We start from the raw sequence: 12,031 nt of genomic DNA on the forward strand, positions 1-12,031 counted from the left end.
CAATGATACTGTAAACATCAAGCCATTAAATTTTGTTTTGCACTTGGTAAATATTTCGAATAGTTTAGCATGCTCTCTGTAGCAATTTTCTATTTAAAGGAACTGGTAGAGGTCACAGAGTGTGGAGGAAATAGAACTTATGAATTTTGACTCCTAGCTTCCTGAAGCTATTAGAGGAGTGCTGTATAGTACCTTTAAATCATAAGGTCTTCTGTTATTCTCAAATTGTGAAAATTTCTGATGCCTTTCTTATTAGAAAGGATGTTAACATGAAGGAGAAATGGCATTGGTACGGAAAAGATACATTTTCTGTTTAATTAGGTTTCAAACATAAACAGTTGCTGTCAAAATAGCAACAATAATCGATAAGAATTTTGCATCAGACCCTCCTCTGCCTTACATTAATACTAGTTCAAACCTGGCAAATTTAAGTGTATACATTTAAGCCTATAAAAACCAACACAAAAAAGAAGAATCATAGAGTTAAAGAGGAAATACCCATTTTAAGTCTTCTAGGAGAAGACATGCTTATACTCTTCAAACATTGCAGTGCCCATTAGATTTCCTAAGAAAGACAATTGCAGTAAAATTATTATAGTTTTTTTATGTGCTGTTTAGTTTACTTCCTTTTAATGCTTCCTTTTAATTTTTCTTTTCCTCATGCTAAAGATTTAATTTTCTAGAGTTATATCATTGAATCCCTCTGTTTTCCTCTAAGTGAGACATCCAGTCTTCTGAGTAACAGTAAGAACATACTTAGTACCAGTTCTCACAGTCTGTCAGATGTAGCTCTGGAATGATGTATTTCTTCATAATATACTGTATGCTTGTTTCTGTGTGATACTGGCCTGATTATTTCCCATGTTAGCTGCCCTTCAAAGCTTTAAATACAGCACTTCCCATCCTAGCAGGGCTTATGCAGGTTTATTTTTTATCCCCAATATTCTAATTTGGTTTCTTACCTACAGAGGAATGGTTGAACTCCATTATTTTTTCATATTGGAGTTCAAAGAAGTATTCTGGCAGTAATCTGCTAAAATTGTAACAAGTAGTTATGTGTGCTTTTGTATGTTTTAAATATGGATTTCTGCCTTTCCTTTCCAATTCAGTTGAATTTTTTGTATTCTTGGGGAAAAAAACCAAATGGACAAATGCAGAAAGAAATATGACAGTAACTTTCATTTTCCTTTCTGAACACTGCTTCCATGATCTCGGTTGATTCCCCTTTTTTTTAGACAGGAATTACACTTCTTTGATTAGGAACTCAGCCAAGAGATAGGTGATATCAACTCGATTTCTTTTCCTATTCCATTTAACTAGGTGATCTGGGGTAAGTCATTTGGTCTCTTTGCCTGCCTGTTGAAGTTTGTTGTTGGTGCCCCTGACCTGGATGACCCCAGGGTTCTCTGTATAGGAAGCAGGGTATACAGGGAAGAGAGGGGTAGTGAGCACCCAAAATAAGTCACAGGTCAATATTGGTGCATACCCTGGGGGCTCTTTCAAACCCAGGAGCTGAGTAGAGCTCTTGGATCTGGCAATACAGATAAGTAAAACAAGAGTAAAAGCTTTTCCTTGCCCTCACATTGGTGTTCCAAAGATAAAATCTTTAGAGGTGGTCGAAGATTCAGCTGTTGCCCTAGCAAGGGCTAGGCAGGTGCTTTCCATAGAGCAGTTGATAGAAATGGTGTTTGCTGGCAAAATGCTATTTTCTAAATAAATAAAACTTTTATGTCTTCTTCATCTCTCTGCTACTGTAAGAGAAACAAATGCCTCATGCATAGGAGGAAAACAGTCTTACTAACACCTTGTTTTGTTTCACTTCCCTCTTTCTTTTTCCTATTTAGCATAAAGATACACATGAAGATGATGTTAAATCTGCTTTCAGTTCTTGGTTGCAGGATTCCACTACTGATGATCACCCATGGATAATGACAAGCAGAGACTGTATACATCTGTCTGTTAAAGAAGGTAAGGATAATACTGTCCTGCACTGTAGCTGTCTTAACTGTCCATTATGGAATTTACTTAGGCAATATGCCATTTAACCTCTTTATACACAATTTAACATAATAGATATCTCTTTACAATGAAACTGTAAGCATTAATTATGCTTTAATTATGATTAACCTTTTTTATTTTTTTCATTTTGGATTATATCATATTAATTCAAAATACAGTGATCTGTTTCATCTTGTGAGGAATAAAAACTGAATGTATTTGGAATTTTAATAGTTGTTCCTTGGGTTTTTACAGGAATGGAGGAGTTTGTCCTTAGTGTAGTGCATCCTGCGCACATTGAAGAAAATAAGTCTGAGAATATTTTTATACTGAGTCGCAGTTTGCTGCAAAAGACTAACATACAAGTAAATATCACATAGTATCAGGTATCAAGTAATTTAAATTGTTATATTTGGTTTAAAATGTATTGCATTTTATATATAACATATTTTGGTTTCCCTTTTTAAATAAATAATGCCAGTCTGTTCATTAAATTATATCTGCATTCTTTATATGTTATTTTGTAGCCTGAGGCATTGGTGAGATTCCAGGCTTGCCACGCTTGTCACTGAATTTCATAGTCTATGTCAAACTCTCAGAAAAATCAATTAGAGCAGAGGAAAGTCACTATTGTCCAAGTTTAACACACTATTCTTATTACTTAGCTGTTCTTTCCCTTAATACCTAAACCACTGTAAAAACACTTCACATTGTATCTGGCAGGAACAGTAGCTTGTTCTGACAAAGATGAGACATATTCCCCATTCAAATCTACCAAGCTCACACTCCCTTCTCTTTTATGTAGTTTCTATGCCTTCTGTTTCTTCAGTCTTTCCTTTCTCAGCAGAATAATTATTTCTATTTAATATTAGGATTACTGTTCCCATTAATAATTCTAGTTGAACCAGTGCCCATGACTCCAGGGTTATGGTTATAGGAGTGGGATAAGATTTTTTCATCTTTTAAACTGGTACAGTTAAATTTTAGCAGAGAATTAAGGTTCCCTCTTTTGGCTGTTTAGAATAGATTTTTTCTGCAAAATTTAGGATTCCTATTAAAAAAATATAGTAAAACAAGAGCTTTATTTCTACTGGTAGTAGAGAAGTACAACAAGGCTTCTACAAGTTGTGCTAGTGACTGGTACTAAGATGAAGGGGTGAAGTGCATTTCTTAATAGCAGTGTCAGCTTCTCCTACCAGCCTGTTCTTATCTGTGAACCTCTCTGTTTAGCCCTGTTTGCTTGCCCAGCTTTCCATACTAGCACACCGGTGAACTAGGCTGAAAAATTAATGCAGGTGAAAAAAGCCAGGTGTTTTGTCAGGTTACTTTTCACTCAGGTCAGACTCCTGATCTGATTCACTATCCTGCCTCACAAGTGCTCATGCCAGCACAACAGTGGAGGGCACAGGAGAAGCAACAAGTAATTACAGGTAGGGAAAGAGATGATGGGCTGCGTAGTCTGGTATAAACAGCCCCTGGCCTAACATACAATCATAGGTTGTTACATCACTGTAAACACCGGATTATATTTTGGGAATAGTTGTATCTATGCCATTTTACCAGTGCATCTTTCTTTCAAGCACAATAAGCTTCAGCAAAGCACACACGCAACATTTTCTCTACACAATTCAAAAAATGGCTAGTGACCTCTATAGCCTTCTTCTGTAGTTATATTTAATGTAAAATACTAACTCTTTCCTTCGTTGTAGGTTCTTTTACATCCTCTAACTAGAAAAACTGATGGTGACAGCCAGCCACCTATGTGTGATACAGACAGGAACCTTCCTTACGACAAACTAAATGATTTAGGGTGAGACATTTTCATAGTAGAAAACATGGGAGGGAATGGGAATGGGAATTAAAAAAAAAAAAGGAGTATTGGTAGAAATGCAGATTTTTTGAATACTAAGCCAGATCAAAAAAACCCTCTGCATCTTTTGGCTTGTGTCAGGTTCAGACTGTATCCTAGTATATGTAGGTGGTTAATTTTGTCCTCTGAATAGTCTTACTGCAGTGAATAGAAAACTTCATGTGACTGAAGGTATTCATGTACTGAAAAGTTCACCATGTCTGACAGTAGGATGGGAGGTCTCAGAACTGTGTAAGTTTCAGAAGAAATACTGATAGCTCAGTGGCTCCTGGTGTGCTTCTAAGTAATATGAAACAGACCTGTATGTAGCAATAAGGGACACTGGGGTTGTTTTAGCTGGGGTTTCCAAATGAAGCAAAACTTATGATATGTTGCAGTCTCTCTGTCAATCCTCGCAGTAACTTAAACCTGTTTATTTGTTTAACTACATTTAATAGTGTCGGTCTGAAAGAAACTTAGTTCCTACAAGTTTTATCAGAATTGTCAGCTGAGGAGAGAAATGCAGAGTGGTGTGTCCACTGGTAAAATATGCAATGTAAGCCCAACAGCTACTTGGTTAACCTGCTGGGTTATTCTGGCTACTCTGCCACTGGCAGAGGTGTAGTCTGGAACTAGCCATAGGACATGCTGGTTCTTTCCCAGCAAATAAATTAGTAATATGTAAAGATGTGATCGTTAGTAGAAGGGAAGACAGTGGTATTGTGTAGCAAACTTGAAGTAGGGATGGGGCAGAAGGGAACATGAGAGACTTGGAGCATTGTGATAGTATGCTGTCAGCATTGTGAAAGGCAACTGAGGATATTATTATTGAACAGGGAATGGGAACTGATATGGGAGTAGTGTGGTAGGCATGTTAGAAACCAGGATTAGTTTCTTTATTCTGTTTCTCATGGAACAACATTTTTGTTTAAAGTTGAAATACAAAACTGATAGCCTTGCTGTTTGTGGACCTGAAAGGAGCACTATTGTGTTGAAAGTCACAAAGATTTAGGACCGGTGAAGGATAAGGATGTCTTTAAAGGAACTATATGTTGCTTTATTTCTGAAAAGGCTGAGAAGTTTTCTGACCCAGGCATACTCCATGTTTTACCAATTTGTTACCTTCCTTAGTAGGTTGTTACTCAGACACTCAAATAGATGAAGCCCCAAAAGATGGTTAGCTCTTATCTTCTGAAAGCTACCTCATGCTAGGATGGTGTACAATGACTAGATAACCCTTACATTGTGGGGGTGTTCTGCAATGTCTGTCTGCATCCTCTGTGTCACCACTGCAGAATAAAGGTGCTGTCTCTTCAGACTGAATTGTCTTTAGCTTTTTCTTGAAAAGGTGAAGTATGTCACAATGTGTCAGCACTGAAACTTCACCATACTGCAAGCTATTACTACTTATGTTGTGTCCCCTGATGCTACCCTAGGCCATTTAATGTTTTATTTGCTCTGCAGAGGAGTGGACAAAGTAGGAACATCTTCCTTTGAACACATAAGCCACAGTCTTTTGGGGCGCCCTTTATCTCAAAAGCTTGCTGCTATTTCTGTGGGACTGCGAAGTGGAGGGGTGCTTCTCACAGGAGGAAAGGTACACACTTCTCTACTCTCTACTTGCAAACCCTCCCAGATTGTTTTCTATAGTTACAAAGCTGTTTTCTTTAATTTTCTTTGATACCATGTGAATTCCAAAGAATTAAAGAACAAGCTGAAAAAAAGAGCAGTTAACTTGATTAAAGTTAATTCAGTAAAACATTATATTATATATATGTGTATGCATTATATGCATACTTCATCAAAATATATTCATATTTCATGTATATATATAAAATACATATATAATTTAAGTGTTAAAGATTGTTACCAATGCAATTTCAATTCATTCCCGAAGTATATATAAACTATATACTATATAAATAGTATATTGTTTATATACTATAAACTACTTTGTGTTTATAGTATAATAAATCCTTCTTGTCTCTGAAATATTTGAATGAAGATAATAATATAGTATTTTCTGTGTCCTAACATGAAGTGAGAGTGAAGTTGATACTCTTATTTTCCTATAAATAGTATATAGTTTATATACTATAAACTGTAGTATATAGTTTATATACTATAAACTACTTTGTGTTTATAGTATAATAAATCCTTCTTGTCTCTGAAATATTTGAATGAAGATAATAATATAGTATTTTCTGTGTTTTAACATGAAGTGAGAGTGAAGTTGATACTCTTATTTTCCTGTTGCCTCTTACAGTGATCCATTTAGTACCATATTCCACTTAAACTAACAGATGTCTTAACACTGAACTCAGTGGAATCAGAACACTATCTGTAGTGGAGGTATCCACTCTGAATTTGTTTCTACTTGTTTCACTCTAGGGCTTTGGTCTCTATGAAATGATATAAAGACAGAATACATATATACTTTTGGTGAGGAATAAACTACTGTGGATACAGCTTTCCCAACTTGTTAACTGGTGTATACTGTGACAAAAACTCCACAGAAACAGAAGGAACTAGTTCTGTCAATTTACATTAGTTCACATTTATTTTTGTAGGGAAGTGGAAAGTCAACATTAGCAAAGGCCATCTGCAAAGAAGCATTCGATAGACTGGATGCTCATGTAGAAGTAATTGATTGTAAAGCTTTAAGAGGTATGATAAATTTTTTTTCTAATCTCAAACGTTTGCTGTATGATGAAGCAGCACAATTATGAAGTTCTTATATTTAGTCTGAATAATTTTTCTAGTATTATTACTGCTTTTGCAAGAATATTTGATGCCCCGTAATGAGCATCTTTAACAGTCTGATGAAAATACGTCTGCCATAAGCTTATTTCACACTTTTGTCAGTTTATGTCCCACTTCACCACCACCAAATTCAAACCATGCTTGCCATGCTTATTTCTAATTGTTACAAAATAGGAAGAAGTTGCAAGGTGAACTGTGTTTTTTCAGCTGTGCTAGCTGGAACAAATGTTATATTAACAAATCGTAAGTGTTAAAGGATACCTGTATTACTGAGTGAAAGGATCACACAGGCACTAAAGAAGGATCGAACAACCAGCTGAAACCTGATTTATGATGGCATATTTACTAACCCAGTGTATGTTGGCAATAGTCATCTAACATTCATGATTATAGATGATGATGAATGAGATGAATCCTTAGGTTTTATGAGTTCGAAATAAGTATTTTGCACCGAAGGTGGAAGTGGACAAAAAAGGCTTTTTTTTACTCTTTCATTTACTGGCTTTTCTAAATAATCTTGTTGTTACAGGGGCATAGAATACTCAGCTGTTTTGTTACAGAGCCCATATATTGCGTGGCTATACTCTTTTGGCTTAAGTCCCTACAAAGCTCCTTACTCCAGAGAAAAAGGGAAAGATTGATAAAGAGCTAGGTCCTTCACTTTCAGAAATTCTACCAACTGCAGGACTCTTTAGTAGCTAATTTAGAATGTTGCTGATACTGCTCTGTCTTTAACTGTCCAGAAATTAGACCTGCAGGCTTCTGTAATAGTTAGTGAAAGAAGATTAATCTCATTTTAGGATGGGTGGATCCTTCTAGTACTTTTTTGATGGAAGATGTGGACTCTTTTCTTACTGACTGTTGACTCTGGTTTGATCTTGGTACCGGAATTTATCGGAGTAAAATTAAGCTACACGAATCAAAACATTGTTACATTACATGACCAAGATGTAGTCAGTCTGATGATTTTTTTCCTGATATGTTTTGTCATTAAAATTGTATTTCTGTTTTAGGAAAAAGATTAGTAAACATAAGGAAAATTGTGGAAGAAGCTTTTTTAGAGGCAGCATGGAGACAACCATCCATTCTTTTGATGGATGATCTTGATCACATTGTTGGAGTCCCTTCTACACCAGAACATGAGAACAGTCCTGAAACCATTCAAAGCAATAGACTTGCTTATGGTAATGCTGTGCTAGCTGTGTCTGGATAAAAATACAATGCAACTTAGAATTTCTTGCACCTGAATTGTACTGTCCTACCTGGACAATTCTGTCTGTATCATTATTGCCTCTGGACCATGTGGTATTGCATGGCAGGGAATCACAAAATATGGTATGTAGACCATTTGTAGACCACCAGCTGAATCAAAATCATCCACTCTGGAGCCTGGCATAATCATTGCCAATGACGTACACCACTGCTGCTGCTGGTAGTGCCTGTTGTCAGTACCACTGCCAGTGGTAGAGGCTTCTCAGTTCCTTTTCATATTGTTCATGCACTCAAATATGTTGCAATTGCTTACAAATTACAGATGAATCTTTAACTGATAATTATTTATAAGATCAGTATTAAAATTGATATACAATTAAAATTTATCCTGTTTTCCGTAATTATTATTTATAATTACAGAGATATTTAAATTTGATACTTGCTGATGTTTAGAACCAGCTTCTTTTAGCTGAGTACTAACTTCTTTATCACCCTACTTGGTATACTTTGTAGAACTTCTGTTTTATTTTACAATGTAATAATCCACAGATTTTAAAAATAAGATTATCAATTGTAGTTTGATATCCTATATATGTTTCCTTTTTATTCCCTAGAATCTAGACAGTGATAAGTTGCAAAATAAAATTAAATTTAAATGATCAAGATTAATATCTTTTTTTTTTTTGCTGTATTCAACTCTGTTCATGTAAAATTAAAGCCATAGCAAAAAAAATCTTCCATTTCTTAGCTGAGTTTGAGGGAGTTAGTATAATTTTTTATTAAATTACTTTTGAAGTTCGGAAAATCTTACTATCATTACTTTTTTAAAAATATGCACTTACGTTACTTGCAGAATTGTTTGTGGTTTCTATTACTTTATTTACAGGTATAATGCATACAACAGAGGTTTAGAGTTTTAAAGATTATTCCTTGAAGATCTACCTTGCATCCATAATTTCTTTGACTTTCATATATTATTTTTTCCTAGATCAATTATTGTCTAGGCTTAGCATCTATTTTAATTCTTATAGCTTTCCCTTTTTTGTTTGCATGGAGGAAATTATATTTCTAGAACAGTGATCATAGTGGACAAAAAAAATCCACATTTAATATCCTGTGGTAGATATCATCAGTGATGTTACAAATTTAGCTTTTAAAGAGCACTTCTGATGGCATTTTATTAATGGAATGTACTGTCCTAGAAAAAATAATTATACATCTTTTTTAATTTAAAAAAAAAGCCTGTAAACATGGGAATAAACTAAGTATATATTAAGATGTTACATTTTGTGTGCCCTATTGCTGCTCTCCAGTACAGTAGAAATGTCTATTATGAAATGCAGAATCTTTTGTTATTTTACAATTCATGGAGCAATGTCTTCTGTGTTTAGTTTTGAAAGATCTGATAAAAGAAATTATTTCCATGGGGAGTTTGATTGCATTAATTGCCACAAGTCAGTCTGAACATTCCCTACATCCTTCCCTGGTTTCAGCTCAAGGAACTCACATATTTCAGTGCTTCAAATGTATCCGATCTCCAGACCAGGTAAATTCAGGTAAAATGGTGAAAATGTTGTTTGCCTTCCCTGCAGCCTCAAATACAGTACTGGAACAGCTGGAAAAATATTGGGTTACACCCGAAGATGAGAAAAAATCTAGAAATCTTAGAAGTTCTTTCATGATACTTAAATACCTCAGAACTTTTATTCTTTTAAAATTTTATAATGACAGATGTAAGTAATCCAGTGAAAACTCCCAGTTGGCCCCACTCTCATCTTCAGTGGCAAGAGAAGGGTGTATTCAGAGGACATTTCAGTTCAACATAAAACAAGTCAGGTTGTCTAACATAGGTGAGATATGCATGTCTCCTTGTTACCTGTAAGAGGATTCTAGAGGAGCAGCTTTGAAAAAACATGTAAGTCACTACAGTTAGGTAAATGAGATTAAACCTAAGTGTGTTTTTTCACTGCTCAGAGGAATAAGTATGTCCCTAGAACATGTATTTTAAAAATGCTATTAAAACTGAATGTTAATTCTATGGGAAGGTTTTGAGCTGGTTTTCTATACTAATTATATGCCTCTACTTTTGAATATAGTCCATTTTGAAAAGTTAGAAGGATAGAGGGAAGAATAAACAGTATAACTTCATTGCAGGAGAAAGCAGACACTTTGTACCTGTGCATGCATTAATGACATGACACAGACATGGCAACTCATTTGTATTTAACATGAGTTGTTCCTGCCTGCTTGTCTTCTGTCACAGGCTAGCAATTGAAGGCCACTGAGGCGGGGATTCTGCATTAGATAGAGTGTAGCTTTCTCCCACTTCCTGCAAGTCTGCTTTTATCATTTTTAATACTAATACATGAATAAGGATGAGACACCACTGGAAAAGTCAGAATCTCAGAAGATACCAAATTATGTGATGTATTTTTATCTAATGCAATATATTTAATCTCAAATATATTCTACTCATATCAGCAAAACGAAAGATGTTCCTTTTCCTGTGAAACAGAAAAAATGGGTGTATAACAGTAGAATCAGGGGGTGGAGGGTTGTTTCATTATTACTGTTGGATTTAAGATAGCTGTGGCGAGGTAAACATTTAAAGTTATAAAACTGGTGAATTTATTGAAATTCACCCAAAGAACTAACTTTTGTTTATGTTCATGCCTTCTCAGATTTTGTTATTTGAAGGTTTGGTGATATGTAAATATTTAAGGAAACTTTAGTAACTCTCATGTATTTACTTTCTGAATTTCTAAAATCCATATAAATAGTAAACTCAGTATACACTTGCTGCACAATTCTGTTTTTCAGAAGCAAAGGTGTGAAATGCTGTATTCCATAATAAAAAAGAAACTGAATTCTGATATAAAGAAGTTCTCTGATCTTGACCTCCAATGTATTGCAAAGGAAACAGAAGGTTTTGTTGCTAGAGATTTTACTATGCTGGTTGATCGTGCCATTCATGCCTGTGTTTCCAACCAGAATGCATTTCAAAATGGTGGTATGTTGACAACAAAATCTCTTATTTCATATTCTTACTTCTGTTATCCAGAACCTGTGGAGTAATACAGAACTAAAAATCCAGTTTTTATGTTTTATGTTTAAAAAGTATTTAATTGTTATATATTGTGAGGAATCTGTTACTGGTAGGCTGTGTTTTCTTTTTTTTTTTTCAGGATTTTTTTTTCTTTTTTTTTTTTAAGCAGAATTGAATCTGTCAACTATGGATTTTCAGAAAGCTCTAAAAGATTTTACTCCATTAGCTCTGAGAAATGTCAACCTTCATAAACCTAAAGACATTGGCTGGGACAGGATTGGTGGCTTAAAAGATGTGAAGCAAATACTCATGGATACCATCATGTTACCTGCAAAGGTACCCAGCTATTTTAAATGAGTTACTTGAATTTTGTACATAACGTTAGTAGGGGAAGAATTATTTTTAAGGTGTGACACGGTATTTGACAGAAAGATGACAGGTATGATTTTAAGCTACTTTTGTAGCTTCCCAGTCTTCAGCTGTCTTCAGCTACTGGAAAACTTTCTCCTTCTTCTCTCTTCCAAATACAAAAGGCAATAGCTTGTGCTTTTGTACAGATCAAGTGTTGCTCTCGAATATTGCAGTATTGCTAACATCATCTTTGCTACAGTCTCTGTTGCAGGGTTTGTAATTAGGCTCTGTAAAAATAACATTTCCAGCTGTTTTCTGCAGTGCTTCTGCTAGAAGAGTATTCTCTTTTGGATAAATGCCAGTCCATCAATTCCCCTTTATTTTACTTTGGCCTTTTTGCCTTGCTTAAAACTTCCAGCATTGAGATAAGCCATCTATTTCAGTCTTCAGAGAATGACTGAACAGTTTTCTATATAATGGACAGAATCTTTTATGGTATACTTATGTAATTTGATCTTATCAATCGGTGATTAAAATAGGAATTTAGAAGTACCATTATGGACATTATAAAGCTCTAGTGCATCCCTATTCTGTCCTGTTCCTTCTTGGCAGAAGATACCACTTGTTTGTATTTTAAGTACCTATGAAGCCTAGGAAACCACTTCAGCGTCAAGTAAACTAACAACAATCCAGATAAGCTCTTGTGATAATAATATGGATAAAAGAAATTAGACTCATTCTGTTTAGGCAAAAATCAACACTAGTCAGTGATATTACAGTACACTGCAGAATAATTATTTATTTTAGAATAT

The 12,031-nt window shown here is 34.9% G+C and overlaps 1 protein-coding gene across 3 annotated transcripts in view; it reads left to right on the top strand.

Moving 5' to 3' along the window:
- The window catches only part of PEX1 (peroxisomal biogenesis factor 1), a 31,452-nt gene that overhangs the window by 7,639 nt on the left and 11,782 nt on the right, over positions 1–12,031 (top strand). For all 3 annotated transcript variants that reach the window (XM_049798813.1, XM_049798811.1, XM_049798812.1), the window contains exons 7-15: positions 1,845–1,968; positions 2,254–2,363; positions 3,708–3,808; positions 5,312–5,444; positions 6,418–6,514; positions 7,624–7,794; positions 9,214–9,368; positions 10,643–10,832; positions 11,038–11,204. In XM_049798813.1, the coding sequence (XP_049654770.1) occupies positions 1,845–1,968; positions 2,254–2,363; positions 3,708–3,808; positions 5,312–5,444; positions 6,418–6,514; positions 7,624–7,794; positions 9,214–9,368; positions 10,643–10,832; positions 11,038–11,204 (1,248 nt within the window). The remainder of the gene's footprint in view (positions 1–1,844; positions 1,969–2,253; positions 2,364–3,707; positions 3,809–5,311; positions 5,445–6,417; positions 6,515–7,623; positions 7,795–9,213; positions 9,369–10,642; positions 10,833–11,037; positions 11,205–12,031) is intronic.

This window comes from Accipiter gentilis, chromosome 4, assembly GCF_929443795.1.
Source record: "Accipiter gentilis chromosome 4, bAccGen1.1, whole genome shotgun sequence".
Lineage (NCBI taxonomy): Eukaryota > Metazoa > Chordata > Aves > Accipitriformes > Accipitridae > Astur > Astur gentilis.